Below are 17,997 nucleotides of genomic sequence, written 5' to 3'. Positions count from 1 at the left end.
TATATACAAAGTGACATACAACATACAATTCTACAGAAAAATACACAAAAAGGACCACAAATTCACAACAATGATACATAAAATAAGTGAGAACGTCAATAACAAAACACAAGATGACGGCAAAAAAATACACAAAATGTCTCAGAAAAACATAGAAATATGCAGAAAAATACACAAAAGATTCACAATAATACCTAAAATAATTGAAAATACACAGGATACAGCATAAAATACACAAAGTGGGAGGAAAAAATATACAAAACGATTATAAAAACACAAAAGCTGTGTTGTTTCCTGTGTTCATGATCAGATTGATCATTATCCTCAACAATGACATGAATTGATTTTACATCATTAATCATTCTTCACCTTATTTTCATTTTGGGATGTTTACGTGGATAAAATCAGGTTTTTATCAAAGTTAAAACAGGTTAACTAAAATCTGCCTTTGATGTTGGTTCTGCTCCATTAACAGCTATGATGTTGCCTTTGAATGCAGCACTGCTTTGGTTATTTTTGGTTAAGTATTTCACACAAACACTCGTGCGCGCATGTCATTGTTCATTTTGACAAGACATTTTAATTTAGTCTTAGTCTTTTGACTAAAATTCTTTTCAGTTTTAGTCGAGATTTAGTCATTTGATTTGTTTTAATTTTAGTCTTATTTTAGTCGACTAAAACAAATTTTTTACCGCTGGTATGGTAAACAAACTAAACCAACTGTAATTTGTGTGTATATGTAATAAATAAAACACAAATTTAACTTTATTTCAACACAACTGTGTCTTTATTTTAATACAAAGCAGTACTAAATAACACAGACTGTCAGGTTTGAAATATTGTCTTTCTCACATAATAATGCAAACAAAAATGTGCAATAAGTATTAATTTCCAACTCAATTAATAAAAAACAAATAGTGCAAATATGAAAGGTCATTAACTCAAAAACCAAAATAAATCAGAATTCACTCAAAACATACATTTCTAATTATTTTTAAATAGTAGACAAACTGCTGTAAAATAGGCCGACCGCATGCGTTTAAAGGATCTTCTTCATGAAAAGATGAGGTAGTGACAGGTCGAGCCAATGAGAGCCGAACAAGAAAAAACGTCATATCTCTGCACAAAGCAGTATAAGAACAAACATGGCGGCCGACACGGAGAAGACCATCATAACTGCTCTGCTCTGTTTTAAAACACCTGAATATATTGTTGAAACCACAACAAGAAGTTTTAAAACCGTAAATCTGTACCGTACTACACGCCGTTTTCATCTGCTGGCTTCGTTTAGGGAAAAACAACTACGCTTGTCACGCTATTGTCGTCACATCCGCTCATTGTTTGATTGATTACTCTGCGCGCGTTTGTCCCGCCCCCGCTCAGCCACCAAACTGAAACGAGCGCGTCCAAACTAATCGCCTGTATATGAATAATAAAGGCGATTAGGATGATTCCAGGCTACGTCTCTCCCGTCTTCTGATTGGATCACAGTCAGTCTATTGTCGTCACGTCCGTTTTTTCGTTGATGATAATGTCAATCAATTTAGTCATAGTTTTAGTCTCAATCGATGACGAAAACTAATTTAGTTTCGTTTTCATCCGCAAAAATATACTTGTGACGAAAATAAACAGTCAACAAAATTAACACTGGCACACACACAAACACTCACGAGCGTATGCACACAAACACTCTGCGCGCACACACAAACACTCACGCACACACATACAATCTGCACGCGTACACACAAATACTCACGTGTGCACACAAACACTGCGCGCACACACAAACACTCACATGTGCACACTCAAACACTGCGCGTACACACTCAAACACTTGCGCGCACACACACAAATACTCACGCACACACAAACACCTCATGCGTACAAACAAACACTCACCACACACACACACACACACAAACACTGCACACACACAAACACTCGCGCGCGCACTCAAACACTCGCGCGCACACACACAAATACTCACACGCACACACAAACACTCGCGCGCGCACACACACACAAACACTGCACACACACAAACACTCACGCGCGCAAACACAAACACTCACGCCGTACACACAAACACTCACGCACACACACACAAACACTCCCGCACACAAACACTTTTTTGGGGTGTAAAATGATCGATATGTTACTAGTTTATCTTTGATGGTGGATTTATTCACGCTGTCTCTAATCCGTGTGAACCAGAGGACGCTACCGTCAGATTTAAACAGCGTTTATTTCCAGATTCCTGCACATGTGGAACACTGAGGACATCAGCTGAATTACTCTCTGAATTAGTCCAGTAAGACTCTATAATGTTCCCCCGCTGGCTGCTCGCCTAATTACAGCCCAGCCATGAGGGCGGGGCACTTTAATTACTGCTCAGAGTGGGACACACACACACACACACACACACACACACACACGCGGCTGCACTGGCTTCAGCTTTGCAGATCGACCAGTAGCTCAAACTTGGACAAACCGACTGTTGAACCAGAGCAGAAACATTTTTAGGGAATTAAAAAAAACTTAGCCTGGTGTGACTCAGCTGCTTTAAAAATGACTCAACGCTTTAGAAACTTCACAACAACGAGCAGAGTTCAAACACACAAAATGGGGCAAAAAAAATGTAGTGACCCCATAAACACACACAGTCACAGAAAAATACTCAAAAGGACAAGAATGATACACAAAATAACTGAAAATATACAAAACATCAAGAAAAACACACAAAATGACAGCAGAAAATACACAAAATGGGAGAGAAAAGATTTACAAAATGACCCCAAAACACACAAAATGACAGAAACATACATAAAACAGCCAAAATATACAAAACGACTCAGAATAATATAAAAAATACCAGAAAAAAGCACAAAAGTACAACAATGATGCAGAAAATAACTGAACATTGAAAAAACATCAACAAAATGACTCGGCGCTTTAAAAACTTCATAACAACAACGAGCAGAGTTCAACCATCCATGGTGCAATGATGTGATTCTCCACGGCAACGGGGGGAAAAAGCTGTTGTCTGTGTTGCCACGGTAGCGGACGTGGGCAGCGGGCGTGGGAATCTTTGGATCTGTTTCAGCCGAGTCGCCGTAGCAACGTTTAGCTCAATTCAATCATTTTTTAAGGTGTTAAAATAAAGTCTAACGCGTGTAAGAATAAATCCTATGGTTGGATGTTTGGTTGGATTCCCGTGTGTAGGTGAACGTTGGATAAACGTGGACATGTGACCTGTTGAAAAGATCAAAGTTTGGTAGATTTTCAGTGATTAAAGGCAGTGAAAAAGATGCTTTGCTTCTGTTTTACATCAGCTTTGTTTTGGAAGAAAAGCAACGAGCGTTCTTTGAATTTGTGTGTGTGTGTGTGTGTGCGTGTGTGTGCATGTGTGTGAGACAAAAGACACAACTGCTGGAGTAAATCTTTTGCACAAAAATGAATCCAATCTGTGACTTTCTTACATTCCTTCTCTGAGAGAAGAGATAAAGTCAAGGTTTAGCAGAATCTCTTCATGTGATACGAGAAAAAGGGAAAGTTTTATCATCTATTATAAACAAAAACATTGATTATTTTCATGTTGTCATTTTTTAACGCTTTAGAAATGACAGAAAACAGCAAAAATATTCAAAATGACTCCTAAAAACATACAAATTTACAGAAAATTACACAAAAGGACATCAATGATACTCAAAACAACTGAAAATATACAAAACATCGACAAAAATACAGCATAAAATACACAAAATGGGAGAAAGAAATGAGCAAAATGACCCCCAAAAACACACACAAATGATAGAAAAACATACAAATTTACAGAAAAATACTCAAAAGGATCACAAAATCACAACAATGACACTCAAAATAACGGAAAATACAGAAAATGGGATAGAAAATGTACAAAATTAGCCTAAAAGCACACAAAATGACAGAAGAAGACACACTTTTGAACTTGAAACTTCTGAATAGTTGAATAGCTTGAATAACATTAGCCCCCCCCCCCCCCCCCCCCCCCCCCCCCCAATGGAGGAAACGTGCGACGTCGTCCCAGAACACGTGGCTGAGGGTTTAGAGTGGGGGCGTTTTACCTGAACAGAAAAATATACGTTTTTGTGAAGGAAAAAAGCAACAAGTTCAAACAAAATCCCAAATTTTAATCAATTGTTAAAAATTCCTTGACTTTGCAAAACAATGTAGTGACATTCACAACGTTATGTCAAAAATATTATATTGCATATTCCATTAACAGCTACAAGTTTCACATATACAGTAACTTAACAACAAATCCAGATACAAGTTGTTATTTTTTCAATGACCAAATACATATTCACCTTGTGAACACAGGTGATGTTTAGTTTTACATTGATTTTGTTTATTTGATAAAATAATAAAGGAAAAAAAGGAAGTGAATTCTGTATTTTCCGTTTGTTTTTTTTCTTGTGGCGTCTCTTTTTGTCTCTGTCGCCACGGGTTGTAAAACGTTACCAGATGCCTTCAGGCGAGGCTCGTAGAGAGCGTGGAGGGAGGGGGATGTGATGTGCACATCTGGCTGTCGTCATGGAGACGGCGGTCGGTTGGTTTAGGGCTTTCTGAATTTGAATGCCTCGCACAAAAACCCTCAGCCCCACCCCCACCCTAAGCCCCGCCCCCAGCCTGGCCGAATTCCCACATGGCCTGAGATTGGGAATGAATAAGAAGTGAAAGGAATGGAAGCAGGAGGATTAGTGACACACACACACACACACACACACACACGTTCCCATGTTGAACACACGTGTGCAGAGGGTTGTGGTGTGGGGTTTACGCTCCAACTCGTCTGGATGGTTTTGGTTAAAAGCTTTAATAAAACGTCTAAATATGAACGAAGAAACGGGCGTTTTTACAGCTTTGTCTCTTATTTTGAAAAGAGGATGTTTGATTTTTATCTTGAAGCCGGTGTTATGTACTGAGTCCCATCGTACTGATTGTTTATGTGCATATATATGCACGTGCACACTACCGGAAAATAATTATTAATTTTTGTTTTCAAAGTGAATGGACACGTGTTTTATTTGTTTATGGGATTAGATTAGGGTTAGGATTAGGTTAGGATTAGGTTAGGATTAGGTTAGGATTAGGTTAGGATTAGGTTAGGATTAGGGTTAGGATTAGGTTAGGATTAGGTTAGGATTAGGGTTATAATCTCAGTATGGATGTAAACTCGTACGTGACATCGGTCCCAGGACCATTTTACGTTCTTCTTGCAGTGCATCATGGGACGGTTGAGTATGAGTAGTGTTTCATAGTGTAACATCACCTGCCCTTGGTGCGTAAACAGAGCACACGCCCATAAGTGTGAGTGAACGTGACCTTTGACCTGTGAGTCAGCTCCACCCCTCAGATGATCTCCTACAAACAAAACTCAGGACACTTGGCGACACAACGTGAATGTGAGCCGTAGAGCCTTAACTTTCACTGGCCGCACTCTGCAGCACGCCTCACGTCCATCCTTTAGTTTAACCCACATTAACATAGATCAGACGTTCATTTAACACAAACAGTTCCTGCTACGCATTATTACGTTACGTTACGTTACGTAATGAACCGAAAACATAACATCAGTGATATTTTTCACTTTATCACACATCACGACAAAAACACACAAAATAACAGCAAAAACACACAAAATAACAGCAAAAACACACAAAATGTCTCCCAAAACACACAGAAACTGACAAAAGAACTCCTTAGAACACAAAATGATGACAAAAACTGTCAAAATTACTGCAAAAATACACATAGCAGCAAAACACACAAAATACCTCGTAAAACACACAAAACTCCCACAGTAACTGACAAACAAACTCCATGAACACAAAATGACAACAAAATACACAAAACAACAGAAGTACACAACTTGACTGACTCCAAAAACAGGCAAAAATACACACAGCAACAGCAAAAACACACAAAAATACACAAAAAATGATCAAGTAAAATGCAAAACTACAACAAAAACACAACCTGACCACAGAAATATGCAACATTACCCCAAAATACACAAATGATTACTGAAATACACAAACATGCCTCTAACGACATGAAACCATCAGAAAAACAAGGCAAGTGTTTATATCGTGCATTTCATACTCAAGGTAATTCAATGTGCTTTAATGGTTTTTGTTGCACTTTTATATCATATTAACAGTTTAAACATCAATAAAAACATTAAATCACACAAAATGATTCCATGAACCACAAAACACTCAAAATGTCACTAAAAATACACAAAATAACAGCAAAAAATGCATAAAATGTCTCTAAAATAAACTTCATTGAACACAAAATGACAACAAAATACACAAAACAGCAGAAATACACAACTTGACTCCAAAAACACACACAATGACCACAGAAATATGCAAAATACCTGTATTACTACAGAAATACACCCTGTTCATCCCCGGTCTGGACATTCAATACATTTTCATTAAACATTAACCTTAAGAATTCCCAACTCACTGTACATTATGTGCGATCCTAAAACAGGTCCTGTGTTATCCGTGGTTGTCGTATTCAGGTCAATGTTCACTTTGTGCTGTTTGTTGACCTGGTTTTTATCAGTAGGTGGAACTGAAGCTCTCTGTGATTTATAGGACGACTCCACACTGTAATTACACTGATTTTACAGTAGAAACAACGTCTAATAATCAACCTAACATGTTTTATTCCATCAATTCAGGATTGTGGTTAGAACAAAGGTTTGATTTCCCTTGATTACAGAAAACAAACAAATGACAGAATTCACTTCATGCAACGGAAATGCAATATGATGCAAAATATAGCCTCACGTGCATGTTTTTATGAGGATATCATGCGTTTACATACTGTTGTTTTTCACTGTAAATAGGTAACTGAAGGCGTAGCAAAGAGGCTGATTGGTTTAAAATGTCCCCTTTAATAAATAAAATAATCATCTTATATTGACTTTGTGATAAATAATCAAAGCATTTTTTAAATGACCCTCTAGTGGCTGAGGGTGTATTTACACAATGATAATATTTAAAGGTGCAGTCCGCAATGAGCCTGTTTTTTTTTCACACTAACTACTAGTTTGATCCATACATAGTGACAGCTTCAGCAAATATAACAAAAAGTCACTTTTATAAGAGTTGCAGACTGCACCTTTAACTCAATGAATTATCTGATTTTAAATAGAGAAACAGAAAATCGGAGCCGCTACGAATGTCGTTTATCAATTTGCACAATGGAGGCTTCCTCCAGGGAGGGGGCCGACCTGTGGATGGAGCTCCTGATTATGTCCTGCACCTTTCTTAAATTGTGTATGGAAATGTAAACGTCATTGGTTCATGAGGAGATAACTAGCTAGTTATCCATGTGGTCCTGGGTTTGAATATCCTTCCAGCTGCTCATTTGTTTGATCTGATCAGAAATTTCTGAAGCACTAACACGCGTTTGTGTTTGTGATCTACAAAGTCTCTGATGTGCTGAAGAAATGAACATCGTTTTAATCCATGTTGGTTGAGCTTCATTCTGTAACAGACACCAAATATCACGTAGCACGTTCCTGAGCATTCAGTCAAATGACTCGGTTCCACTGAGTAAAAAAAAGGTCTCAGAGAGGCTCTAGACATCTGCTCATAGAATATCTATGTCAGATTACAGCCTAATTCAACGAGCATTACGGGGCCCCCTGGCGCCCCCATGACACGTACTTAGTACTGATTTAGTACCACCAGTTGTCGTAATATTTGACTCACAAATAAACGAGAAATCAACTTTCGTTTGTTTTTTCGAATCGGAAAATCAGGTTCTGATCATCGATGCGTACACATCTATAGATTATAGCTGCTAAATTTAAGCCCGATTCGTTCATGAATAACAGAGGAGTAGTGATTTTAACTAGTGTACACTAGGGCTGTAACGATTAATCGTAAGGCAGTTAAAAATCGATTCATAGGTATCACAGTTCACATCAATGCTGTGAAAATTGAATCACAGTACTTTTTTTAACCAGCAGTGTTGGCGGTGGGCGGAATCTGCTACTACTTTCCTTCTGGCCGCCTTCTACTCTTAAACATGTTCATAAATGATTCCTTACCCCTTTAGCACTGAAAGAATATCTGTAATATGTGAATATCTGTAAAAGTCACATTTTTCTATTAGCTCTGTCTGCTAGCATAGCATCTCTTCTTCACTGCTAGAATATCTGCATGCCAACCGACCACTGGGTTACTAGCGCCTTCTGCTGGTCCAAACAAATATCTGACATAAATACAGTGAAATAAATGTTTTTTTTTTTTTTAAAAGTCCAATTGTGAAGGCACAAAATACATTTTCAGTTGCACTTTTAAAAAGAAAAGTAACTATTATGCAGTTTTGCATTGTTTACTATAGAACCAGAATTTAAATTAATAGACTTCTTCTTCATTTGTATTATTTCTTTATTTATTTCATTCAAGATTTATTTTTAGTTAAATTGCATTGTTTTGAATAGTTTATCAAGGGATTCTTTTGACAATGAAAAAAAAAGGAAAAAAGTAGTTTTTTCCCAAAAAAAAAATAAAGAAATATTTTTCAGTCATTTATGTACAGTCCCATTTCTAAAATAAATCGTTAGAGAATTGTATCGTGAACCCAGTATCATGAATCGAATCGTATCAGGAGTTGAGTGAATCGTTACATCCCTAGTGTACACTACAGTAGTAACAAAGTGAGGGGTGTTAGGAGTCCGGTAGCTCGTCCTAAAAAGGAAGATTTTCAGTGTTTATTACAGCTAAAGGGAAGCCATGAGCAATGGAAACTAGTGCCTGGTTGGGCCTGCGTCGCCCCAGGGTGAAAGGAGGGCCCAGAGTGAGGGTGATTGTGACGTGATGATGATTCTGCAGCCACACAGTGAAAGCAGAAGTGACAGCTCGGCAAAAAAAAAGCCTGAGACGTGGTTTGTGTCGGAGCCTGACTCAGCGTTCTCTGCTTTTTAAACTTGTGTATGTGTCTTTAATGTGGACACACTGGCCTTTGTTTGGGTTCCAGCAGCTCTCCATCTGGTGCACGGCCATGTTGGAACGTGCACTGGATGAATTCCTTCTCTTCCCTCGACTCAGACGGATCCTTTTATCAGAGGAGAGATCCAAGAGGGCCTGGAAAGGACTAAAAATATCCTCTGAACTCAGTGTTTCTCTGAAACAAAGACTCCATGACTCTCATCCACACAAACACCAATGAATGAAGAAGCTGAGAGGGACTGAATGTGTCACGGAGCTTCTTAGACGGAAACATTTCATGAGCCTTTAACGTTTTACAGAAATGTGAGAGAATGAGCTCCAACGCTGAGGCTTCTGCAGTCGTTCCTCAGTGGATTAAAGCTTTCTTAAAGGGACAGTAACATAAACCAGGTGACTCCCTCTACCACTGCAGTGTGCACGTTAAACGTTAAGGAACATTTATCCAGGAACTAAGATGGTTTTTCTGTGATGGGGGGCTCTCCTCCACACTAGCTGTGTTTCCATCACTCTTGGAAAATCTCAATAGTGCAAAAAAAACTGTTACGGAAACACTTGAGTTTTGAAAAATAAACATTCCAATATTGCGAAAACATTTTAACGCTTTAATGAGGAGAAATTTCAGACGTTTTGATATTAAAATATGTCACAAAAGCAACATGGAAACACTTTTTTTGCAAAAACACGTCAGAATGTGACGCACCTGGTCACATGACCACTTCTCTCCGAGTAAACATGACGCGTTGCGACAGAAGAGGAGAACCAGACATTTCTTAGCATTAAACTTAAAAATTCATTCTGCCTCATTAGACGTGAAACAACTGTCTCAGGTGTGCGTGTGGAAGGCGGGGCTGCCTCTCGGCCCGGGGTCGCTAGGGCATCTGGGGGGGCTGCTCGGTCATGGGGGGTCGGCCTGAGGCTCCCTGCGCCTGGGTTCTCAGAAATGGTTCATGGACAAACATTGGTCGTGGATGCACTGGCCTTGGGCTGTGGGATAAACTCGTGCTGGGCTTAACCTTAGACACATTGATCCTAAATACCAGTTTTAGGTAAAACCACTCACTCCTTCCACCATTATTCTTAAGCTAGACGCTGAGTCATTACCTTACATTTCTCCACACTTGTCACCAGACTGGCTGAACACAATAAACACAATATACACAACTATAACATCACAGCTCACTCTCACTATAAAGCAGTCGACTCTTCCCCACCCCTTCCATTGTCCCACCCTGACTCCCTCTCCCCTGTTCCCTTCCTTATGGAGGGCTGGTGATGGTCACAATTATGCAATAAAATAATTGTATTTATATAATTGCAATAACAAAACATGCATTGTTGTCTCAAAAATATTGAAGTACATATAGTGTTGATCTTTGACAGCATGTGCAGACAAGGTGGAAAGAAAAAGAGCAATAAAGGGTTGAAAAATATCCTTTTAATGTACAAGTAGAACAGATAAAAAATGTGATTAATCATGAGTTAATTATGGGATTAATGCGAATGGTTTGACTACCTAATGCATATATATCATAGTTGAGTGGAGCATCAGATTTTCTGTCATCAGCGAAAACGGACGAAAAATAGGGAATTCGTGTTCTGAAAATTGAAAAAAGCAATCTTAATTTTGTTTTTGTATTAATTTAAAAATGCCTCACATGCATGTTGTTTGGGATATTATCACATAGACTATTTCATCTGACTGAACGTCTAGCAAATGAACGAATACGTCAAGTCATTAAATCTGTGAAGCTTAATTATAAATAGTTAAATCGTTAAGTACAGATTTTTTTTGCTAAATCTGAACATCATATCCTGGTCCCTGCAGGATCTCAGAGTTTTTGTCCCATAGTGTGACTTTCTAACCTTGTGAGGAGGTAAAATGCCGTCTTTGTTCAACAGTCGCTGGTTTGTGAGTCTCAGGTTTTTCCTGCGTCTCAGGCTACAAACGCTGCACAATTGTTAGCATAACGCAGTGGACTCAGTGGACTCATTGTTGGTGCCCACACCTCCTCTGCTGACTCTGAGACATATTTTAACGATCAAGCTCCTAAAAATGAAACGGCTTCATTGTGGCGCTGTGGAGGTGAAGAGAAGAGGGTTGGAGGGTTTTCAGCAGGGCTTCAATGTAGCGACATCTAAACAACGCTTTTCTCCATTAAGCTTTTCAAACTGTAAAATAATCTCATGACACAGCACTCAAACCTGGCTGCAGTAGTTATTGAATATGGTAATTGAAAATGAATACATTGTTATTATTTTATTTCTTCCTTTATCCTGTAACTCCTCCTAGATTATTAATGCAGCACTAATGACACGTATGTCATCTCATAGGGACAATGTTAAGGATGTGCAGTCGACCTTTTTTGGAGCCAAAATGTCAAGGTCAAGGTCGCTTCAAGTGTCAAAAAACAACACTTTCTATTTCTACCAATATTTATCGTACAAGGTTGATACTTACTTTTATGAAAATCTCATCTCAAGTGGAGTATTTTATTTATTTGGACTAAAGCTGTACGACCTACCAGTAAAAAGATCTGTAGGTGTCAAAGTTAAAAAAATAATAATAATAATAATAATAATAAAAATACTTTTTTCCTCATAACTTGTTTGGTCACTGTTACCATTGAACAACATTTCCTTTCAATGTGTGACCTTGACCTATGCTCAAGGTCACATTTAGGGTCAAGGTCAGTCTTCTGTTTTTCTTGCATTATTATTTTCATTTTAATTAGTAAAAAGAACAAACTTGTCAACAAATCCAGACACAGGTTGTTATTTTTGCCATTTTTTCAATTTTCAATTACCAAATACGTATTTGTCTTATGAATACAGGTCTTGCCTAGTTATATTTTGTATTATTTATTTTTTTACTCATACTGGTGTGGGGCAGTACATTCACTTGAAGAAAAAAAAACAAACATATTTTTGTTTTTTCGTGCATTTTTTTTCATGTTTTACATGCTATTTTTTCTTTTTTTTTTTTTAACAAATTTTACTATTTTTTTTGTTTTACATGCTAATTTTTCCCCCTGTTTTTAGGACCCCCTTTTTTGCTGAGCTTAGAGGGCATTTAAAACAACAGATGCATTTATTTCTTTATTGAGAGCAAACATGGCGTGCAGCAAGGATAAATGTTCAGAATGAGGAAAAAACTTTATTCATCCCCGTGAGGCAGTTAGCACAGTTTCATCCCATCCTAGAACATGAAAAGACAATCACATATAACATGGGGGGGACAAGGGTGGGAGAACTGTAGGTCACCACATGGAGAGATGAAAAGTGGGAAAACAAAAGGAGAGGGGGAGGGGAAAAGGCAGGTCCTAAACTGAGTTCCCTTTTGGGGATCACAGTGTAAAATCATCGTACATGCACCAAAAACAGTCACAACTAAAAGGGAGGCATTAGAATATAATCCCTTCACTTCATTCTGATCCAATCAGATGATGACGTGTGACGACCTTGAGCAGGTCTGGTTCAGAAACATGTTCTTGTGGGATTTCCAAGTATCTCGATAAGTCAGGGGAAAAAAATAGCACGAAAAACAGAAAAATTTACTCTGAAAAAATTTGCACGAAAAACTAAAAAAATTCTGGTTCGCAGCGTTTTGGACGTGAACTGAAGGACGCCCGGTTTTCAAACCTCCGTCTGCACCACCTGGACAGTCCCTCACCCTGGTTCAGGGCTTCTGATCATGGAAATCATGGCCTTGACTGTGTGGTGGTGGTGGGGGGGTTAATGGGAAGCATGTGTGCTGCTGAGCTGCTGTTGGAGGAAAACCACAGGCTTGATGTGAAACGCAGAAAACAGGAACAAACACAGTGGAAAGTCAGCCTCACGGGGCATCGTGTGGTCGACTTTGTTTCTTTGTCTTTGGAAACGAGTCCTCTAACGGTAGCGGCTAGCCATGTTATTTAAAGCAGGGGTTCTCAACCTTGGGGTCAGGACACAAGACACTGGGAGGGGGGTCAGCAGATGCCTTTAAGAAACTAAGAATTTATTTTTAACAATTTGAGCCTGTTTTTGCTTATTTTTACCCTTTTTCTGCAACTCCACGAAACTCACCATATTTTAACCTATTTTTATCACTTTTTCTTGACATATTTTTGCTCCTTTTAATGTATTTTTGCTGAATTTGTCCCTTTTCTGACACTTCTACATCACATTTTAATGACTTTTCTACACATTTTTTCCACTTTCCAGACATGTTCAGCACTTATAAACACTTTCCACCACTTTTACACCTAATGTCACATATGTTGACCTATTATTGTCACTTTTAACCTCTTTTCACCAGATTTCATGATTATTTTTACCAATTAACCACATTCACCATTTTTGATACCCATATTTTATTAGTTTAAACACATTTTTCCTACATTTAACCGATTTCTGTGGTTTTTAAAATCTCATTTCACCTCCTTTTCCACCATTTTTGGTCACTTTTAACCTATTTTTATTAGTGATTAAAACCATGATTTCCATCTTTAAGATGACTATAATAATAATAATAAACGTTCCTGGATAACAGTGGATATTATTCAGATGAATAAATAAATGTGGTTATCACAGATTCATAGAACAATAGACCATCATTTTACTGACTTTATGGATGGACCCCAAAAATCTCTCCCCTTTATTCCCCCTTATAGATGGTCCTGTCTCCACATGACTGTTCTTCAATGTTCATGTCTGTGTTCAACCACCTTCAGCTACAGTGGAGGTCCCTGCTCTATGGGACCTTTATTTTGGAGGGTCCCCGCTCTGTGGGACCTTTATTTTGGAGGGTTGCAGCCTTTAAAAGGTTGAGAACCACTGATTTAAACTATGATGATGATAATGATGATTAACGGCGTCCATGGTTTGAATAATTAACAGAGCTTCTTAAATTTCACACATGTTGTCCACAGATATAGTTTCCTTTATTTTGGAGGTTCTGGGATTTCCAGATTCCATTTGAGAGTCAAAACTTTTCTGTCTTTTATTTTTTTCTTCAGAAGTTACAGAATCTTGTGAGAATTAGATTTTCTACTTCCTGTTCTCCACCCGTTCCTCAGACGATCTGTTGTGATTTTGTCTGTTTCAGGAGAGGATGCTGAGTCAGCAGGGGAGGAACGCCAGGAGTCGGGATGTGTTTGGCCTGCGCTGCCTGCCAGGTAAAACACTGGGCGTAAACGCATAATTAACTTTGGGATTTTGTTCTTTGCGATTTTTTGTATTTGTCTAATAAGGGCTTGGGATTTTATCTTTCGGGGTTGTGTCTGTTGGGATTTTGTTTGTTCAGGAATTTTGCTTATTGGGGTTTTGTCCATTGGAATTTTTTTACCTTTGGGATTTTGTCGTTTTTGATTTTTGACTTTGGGATTTTGTTTGTTGTGGTTTGTAATTCAGGAATTTTGTTTATTGGGATTTTTTCCATTGAGATTTTTAACTTTGGGATTTTGTAAATTGGGATTTTAGTCATTGGGATTTTTACCTTTGGAATTTTGTTTGTTGGGATTTTTAATTTTTGTATTTTGTTTGTTGGGATTTTGAACTTTGGGATTCAGTTTGTTGGGATTTTGTCTATGGGGAGTTTGAACTTTGGGATTTTGATTGTTGGAATTATTAACTTTGGAATTTTATTTGTTGAGATTTTTAATTTTAGTATTATTTTGTTGAGATTTTGAATTATGTGATTTTGTTTATTGGGATTTTGAACTTTGGGATTTTCTTTCTTGGGATGTTTTGTGATTTTTATCTACTTACTGTATATGTTAAGGTTCTCGCGATCCTGAAAAGGAGCAAACGGGTCAGACGATGGATGGATATAATACGTGGTTGGGATTTTGTCATGAATTTTAAAATGTCGTTCACCTGGTTAAACAAAAGTTAAATATAAAGTGTTTAACTGTTGCTTCCTGAATGAAGAGGACTGTGTGAGCGTTCTAGGTTGATGGAGTTTTTACCAAACATGCTGTGTCATGGTTTGATGGACAGAAGGCATCACTAATCTATTCTTAGCGTTTATGACGTTTACTTGTGAAATGTTTCTGCTGCAGTTGAGCAGAGAACAAGCTTCACTTTCTCCTTTAAATACAACCTAAAGTCTTTTTGCAACGGTGTGCTGTGGTATCTGCAGCAAATGTTGAAATATCACAAACGCAGAGGATGGATTGTGATGAGTAAACAACTTTGTGTCTTTAATTGATCCTTTTTATGTGTTTTTCTTGTAGTTTTGTACGCTTTTTGGAGTCACTTTGAAAGAACATGGGTTTTGTGTATTTTTTCTATATTTTTCTGTTGTTTTTGTGTAATTTTGTGTATTTTTTTTGTTATTTCTGTGTAGTTTTTTGTGCATTTTAGTTTTCCTTTTTGTGTGTGTTTTCCTGTAATTTTGTACAGTTTTTGGACATAGGTTTTGTATGTTTTTCTGTTATTTTTGTTTTTCGTGTATTTCTGGCTCCTGGTGCACCGGTTTATCCCATGTCTGGTCTAATGACTGGTTCACTGGTTACGGTGGGTTTGCTATTTAAATGTCTATACATGCAGATGAAATTATTAAATATTAATAACACTATTACCAGTGTCATTCTGGGAAGTTAATTTCATTTGCTGATGTTTGAAACTCAGAATGTTTGGATGTAAAGAGCAATTAAATAAATCCAATCTTATAATCCAAAGCCAAAATAAACAATTTAAAACACAAACAGAACGTCTTACTCCGTCATTTATCTCCTCAACATCCGTGGGAACCGAATGTTCTCCCATACTCCGCTTACGCCCCACCCTTTTTCCAGCCTCCCAGCCAATCAACACGCAGAACACATGTAAACAAAGACGAACATTGGCACATCAGTGACTCACATCAGGTCCAATCAGTGAGACTTGAGAGCTTTGCTAGTTTATCAGTGTGGGCGCGGCTCCTCAGAAGCCCCTCCCCCCTCTCCAGTCTAAACTATCTTCCTCTCTCTTACTCGTGTGTTTACAGTCCGTGTCAGCTTGGCTGTGTGCGCAGCGATTGGCTCTGGCAGCACACGTGACTCTTTCTCGCTACTGTGAGGAGCTGTGTAGTGAAATAGATATAGATGGTGCTCTAGCGCCCCCTCACACACTGAGGTCAAAAGCTGAATAGGTTTCACTTCTGGGCGAACATGAATGTGTCGTCAAGCCGAAATAAAATTAAAATAAACATTTGGAAATGACCAAATTACTCCAAAATAACAGATGCACAAACTCGAGGTATTTGGAAGCCTTCGACAAATAAAGTGAAAAGTGAAAATCATTAATAATGTGTGTGAACACGATGAAACGCTGCGATGTAAAGGAATCCTGAGCACAAAGAGAGTTTAGAACGTATTAAATATCAGGATAGAAAGCGGAGCCTCAGAGTGTCTGTTGTCTGTCACTCAACTGCCTCTGAGGATGACTGACAGTCTGTAAATCCCACAGTAACGTTAGACTGTAGAGAAGGTCAGTGAGCGGCCTCCTGCAGAACAACACACACACACACACACACACACTGACACACACGTACAGTAGCTTTCTCTTCCTGAAACGTGAAACTCTGCTTTTCAAAATCAACACACAAACACTGTCACAATAGAGAGGCAGACATAGTAACTATTAGTTACATTAGTACTTAGTTACTACACACACACACACACACACACACACACACACACACACACACACACACACACACACACACACACACCAAATAATCATTACACTGTGCTGCTCAGTCTAATAAGGGGAGGAGCAACTTCAGGCATTTTTGTTGTCATTTTGTATATTTTTCCATCATTTATAGTCACGTTGTGAGTCATTTTTTGTATTTTTGTTTATTTTCCCTCTAATTTTGTAAGTTTTTTTGAGTCACTTTGAAAGAACACAGTTTTTGTGTATTTTTCTGTTATTTTTGTAGTCGTCTCGGGGCATTTTTTATTCTTTTGTGGGTTTTTTGTATATTTTTCTGTTGTTTTTGTATGTTTTTCTGTTTTTTGTGTTTTGTAGCAATTTTATGTATTTTAGTTCTCCTTTTTTGTCTATTTTTCTTTTATTTTGTATGTTTTTGCAGTATTTGTGTATTTTTGTGTCATTTTTGCTCATTTTTGATGTCATTTGAACACTTTTATGTAATTTTTGTGTATTTTTGTATATTGTCCTGTTATTTTTGTGATTTTATTTTGTAGTCTTGTGTGTTTTTGAAGTCATTTAATGATTAGAGCGAGGAATCTCACTGTTTACATTAAACTGGTGTTGACCCAGTTCCAGGGTCATTGAATACCCATGATGCACCTGGGGAGTAGAGCAGGCCCCTTTTCTTATTACAGGGACCTTATAAAGAACTTTTATTGGTTCAAAGAACGTCTCATAAACGGGAGGCTGCTGTGAATCACCTGCTGACTCCTTCGACCAATAAAATGGCACGGCGGGGCCTCAGGCTCCGCCCCCTCATGTCTGCATGAGGCGTTAGTGGAGAAACAGAGATGACTGAAGGGTTTTTAGGGCGTGTTGCTATTGGTGTGTTTTTACTCAGCACGTTTGACAGGCAGGTGTTACTGCCACAGCTCTACTCGCAGATGGCTGCAGGTGTTGTTTGATGAAGAAACTTAGTCACAACCAAAAAGAGATGTTTCTGAAGTGTGTTTTTTCTGTCATTTTTGTTGTTGTTTTGTGTATTTTTCCATAATTTCTAGTCCTCTTGTGTGTTTTTGGAGTATTTTTGTGTAATTTAGATAGTTTTTTGACTATTTTTTGGTATTTTTCTATGCTTTTGGTGTCTGTGTATTTTTCTATAATTCTTAGTCTTCTTGTGATTTTGTGGATCTTAGTTGTACGTTTTGTGTATTTTTCTGTATTTTTTTTCCTTTTTTTGTTGTCATTTTATGTATTTTTCCATAATTTTTTACTAATCTTTGGTGTTTTACTAGTAGTTTTGTGTATTTTAGTTGTGTTGTGTAATTTTTTTTGAGTAATTTCATGTATTTTCATTGTC

General features: G+C 37.9%; 1 protein-coding gene across 1 annotated transcript in view; it reads left to right on the top strand.

Annotated features, from left to right (window-relative positions):
* Positions 1-17,997, top strand: part of mtmr11 (myotubularin related protein 11) — a 31,973-nt gene that overhangs the window by 959 nt on the left and 13,017 nt on the right. The window contains exon 2 of the mRNA XM_028471770.1: positions 14,104-14,173. Within this exon, the coding sequence (XP_028327571.1) occupies positions 14,104-14,173 (70 nt within the window). The remainder of the gene's footprint in view (positions 1-14,103; positions 14,174-17,997) is intronic.

Source organism: Gouania willdenowi, chromosome 16, assembly GCF_900634775.1.
Source record: "Gouania willdenowi chromosome 16, fGouWil2.1, whole genome shotgun sequence".
Lineage (NCBI taxonomy): Eukaryota > Metazoa > Chordata > Actinopteri > Blenniiformes > Gobiesocidae > Gouania > Gouania willdenowi.
Note: the sequence above shows the minus strand (reverse complement) of the source record. Positions and strands in the feature narration are given on the sequence as shown.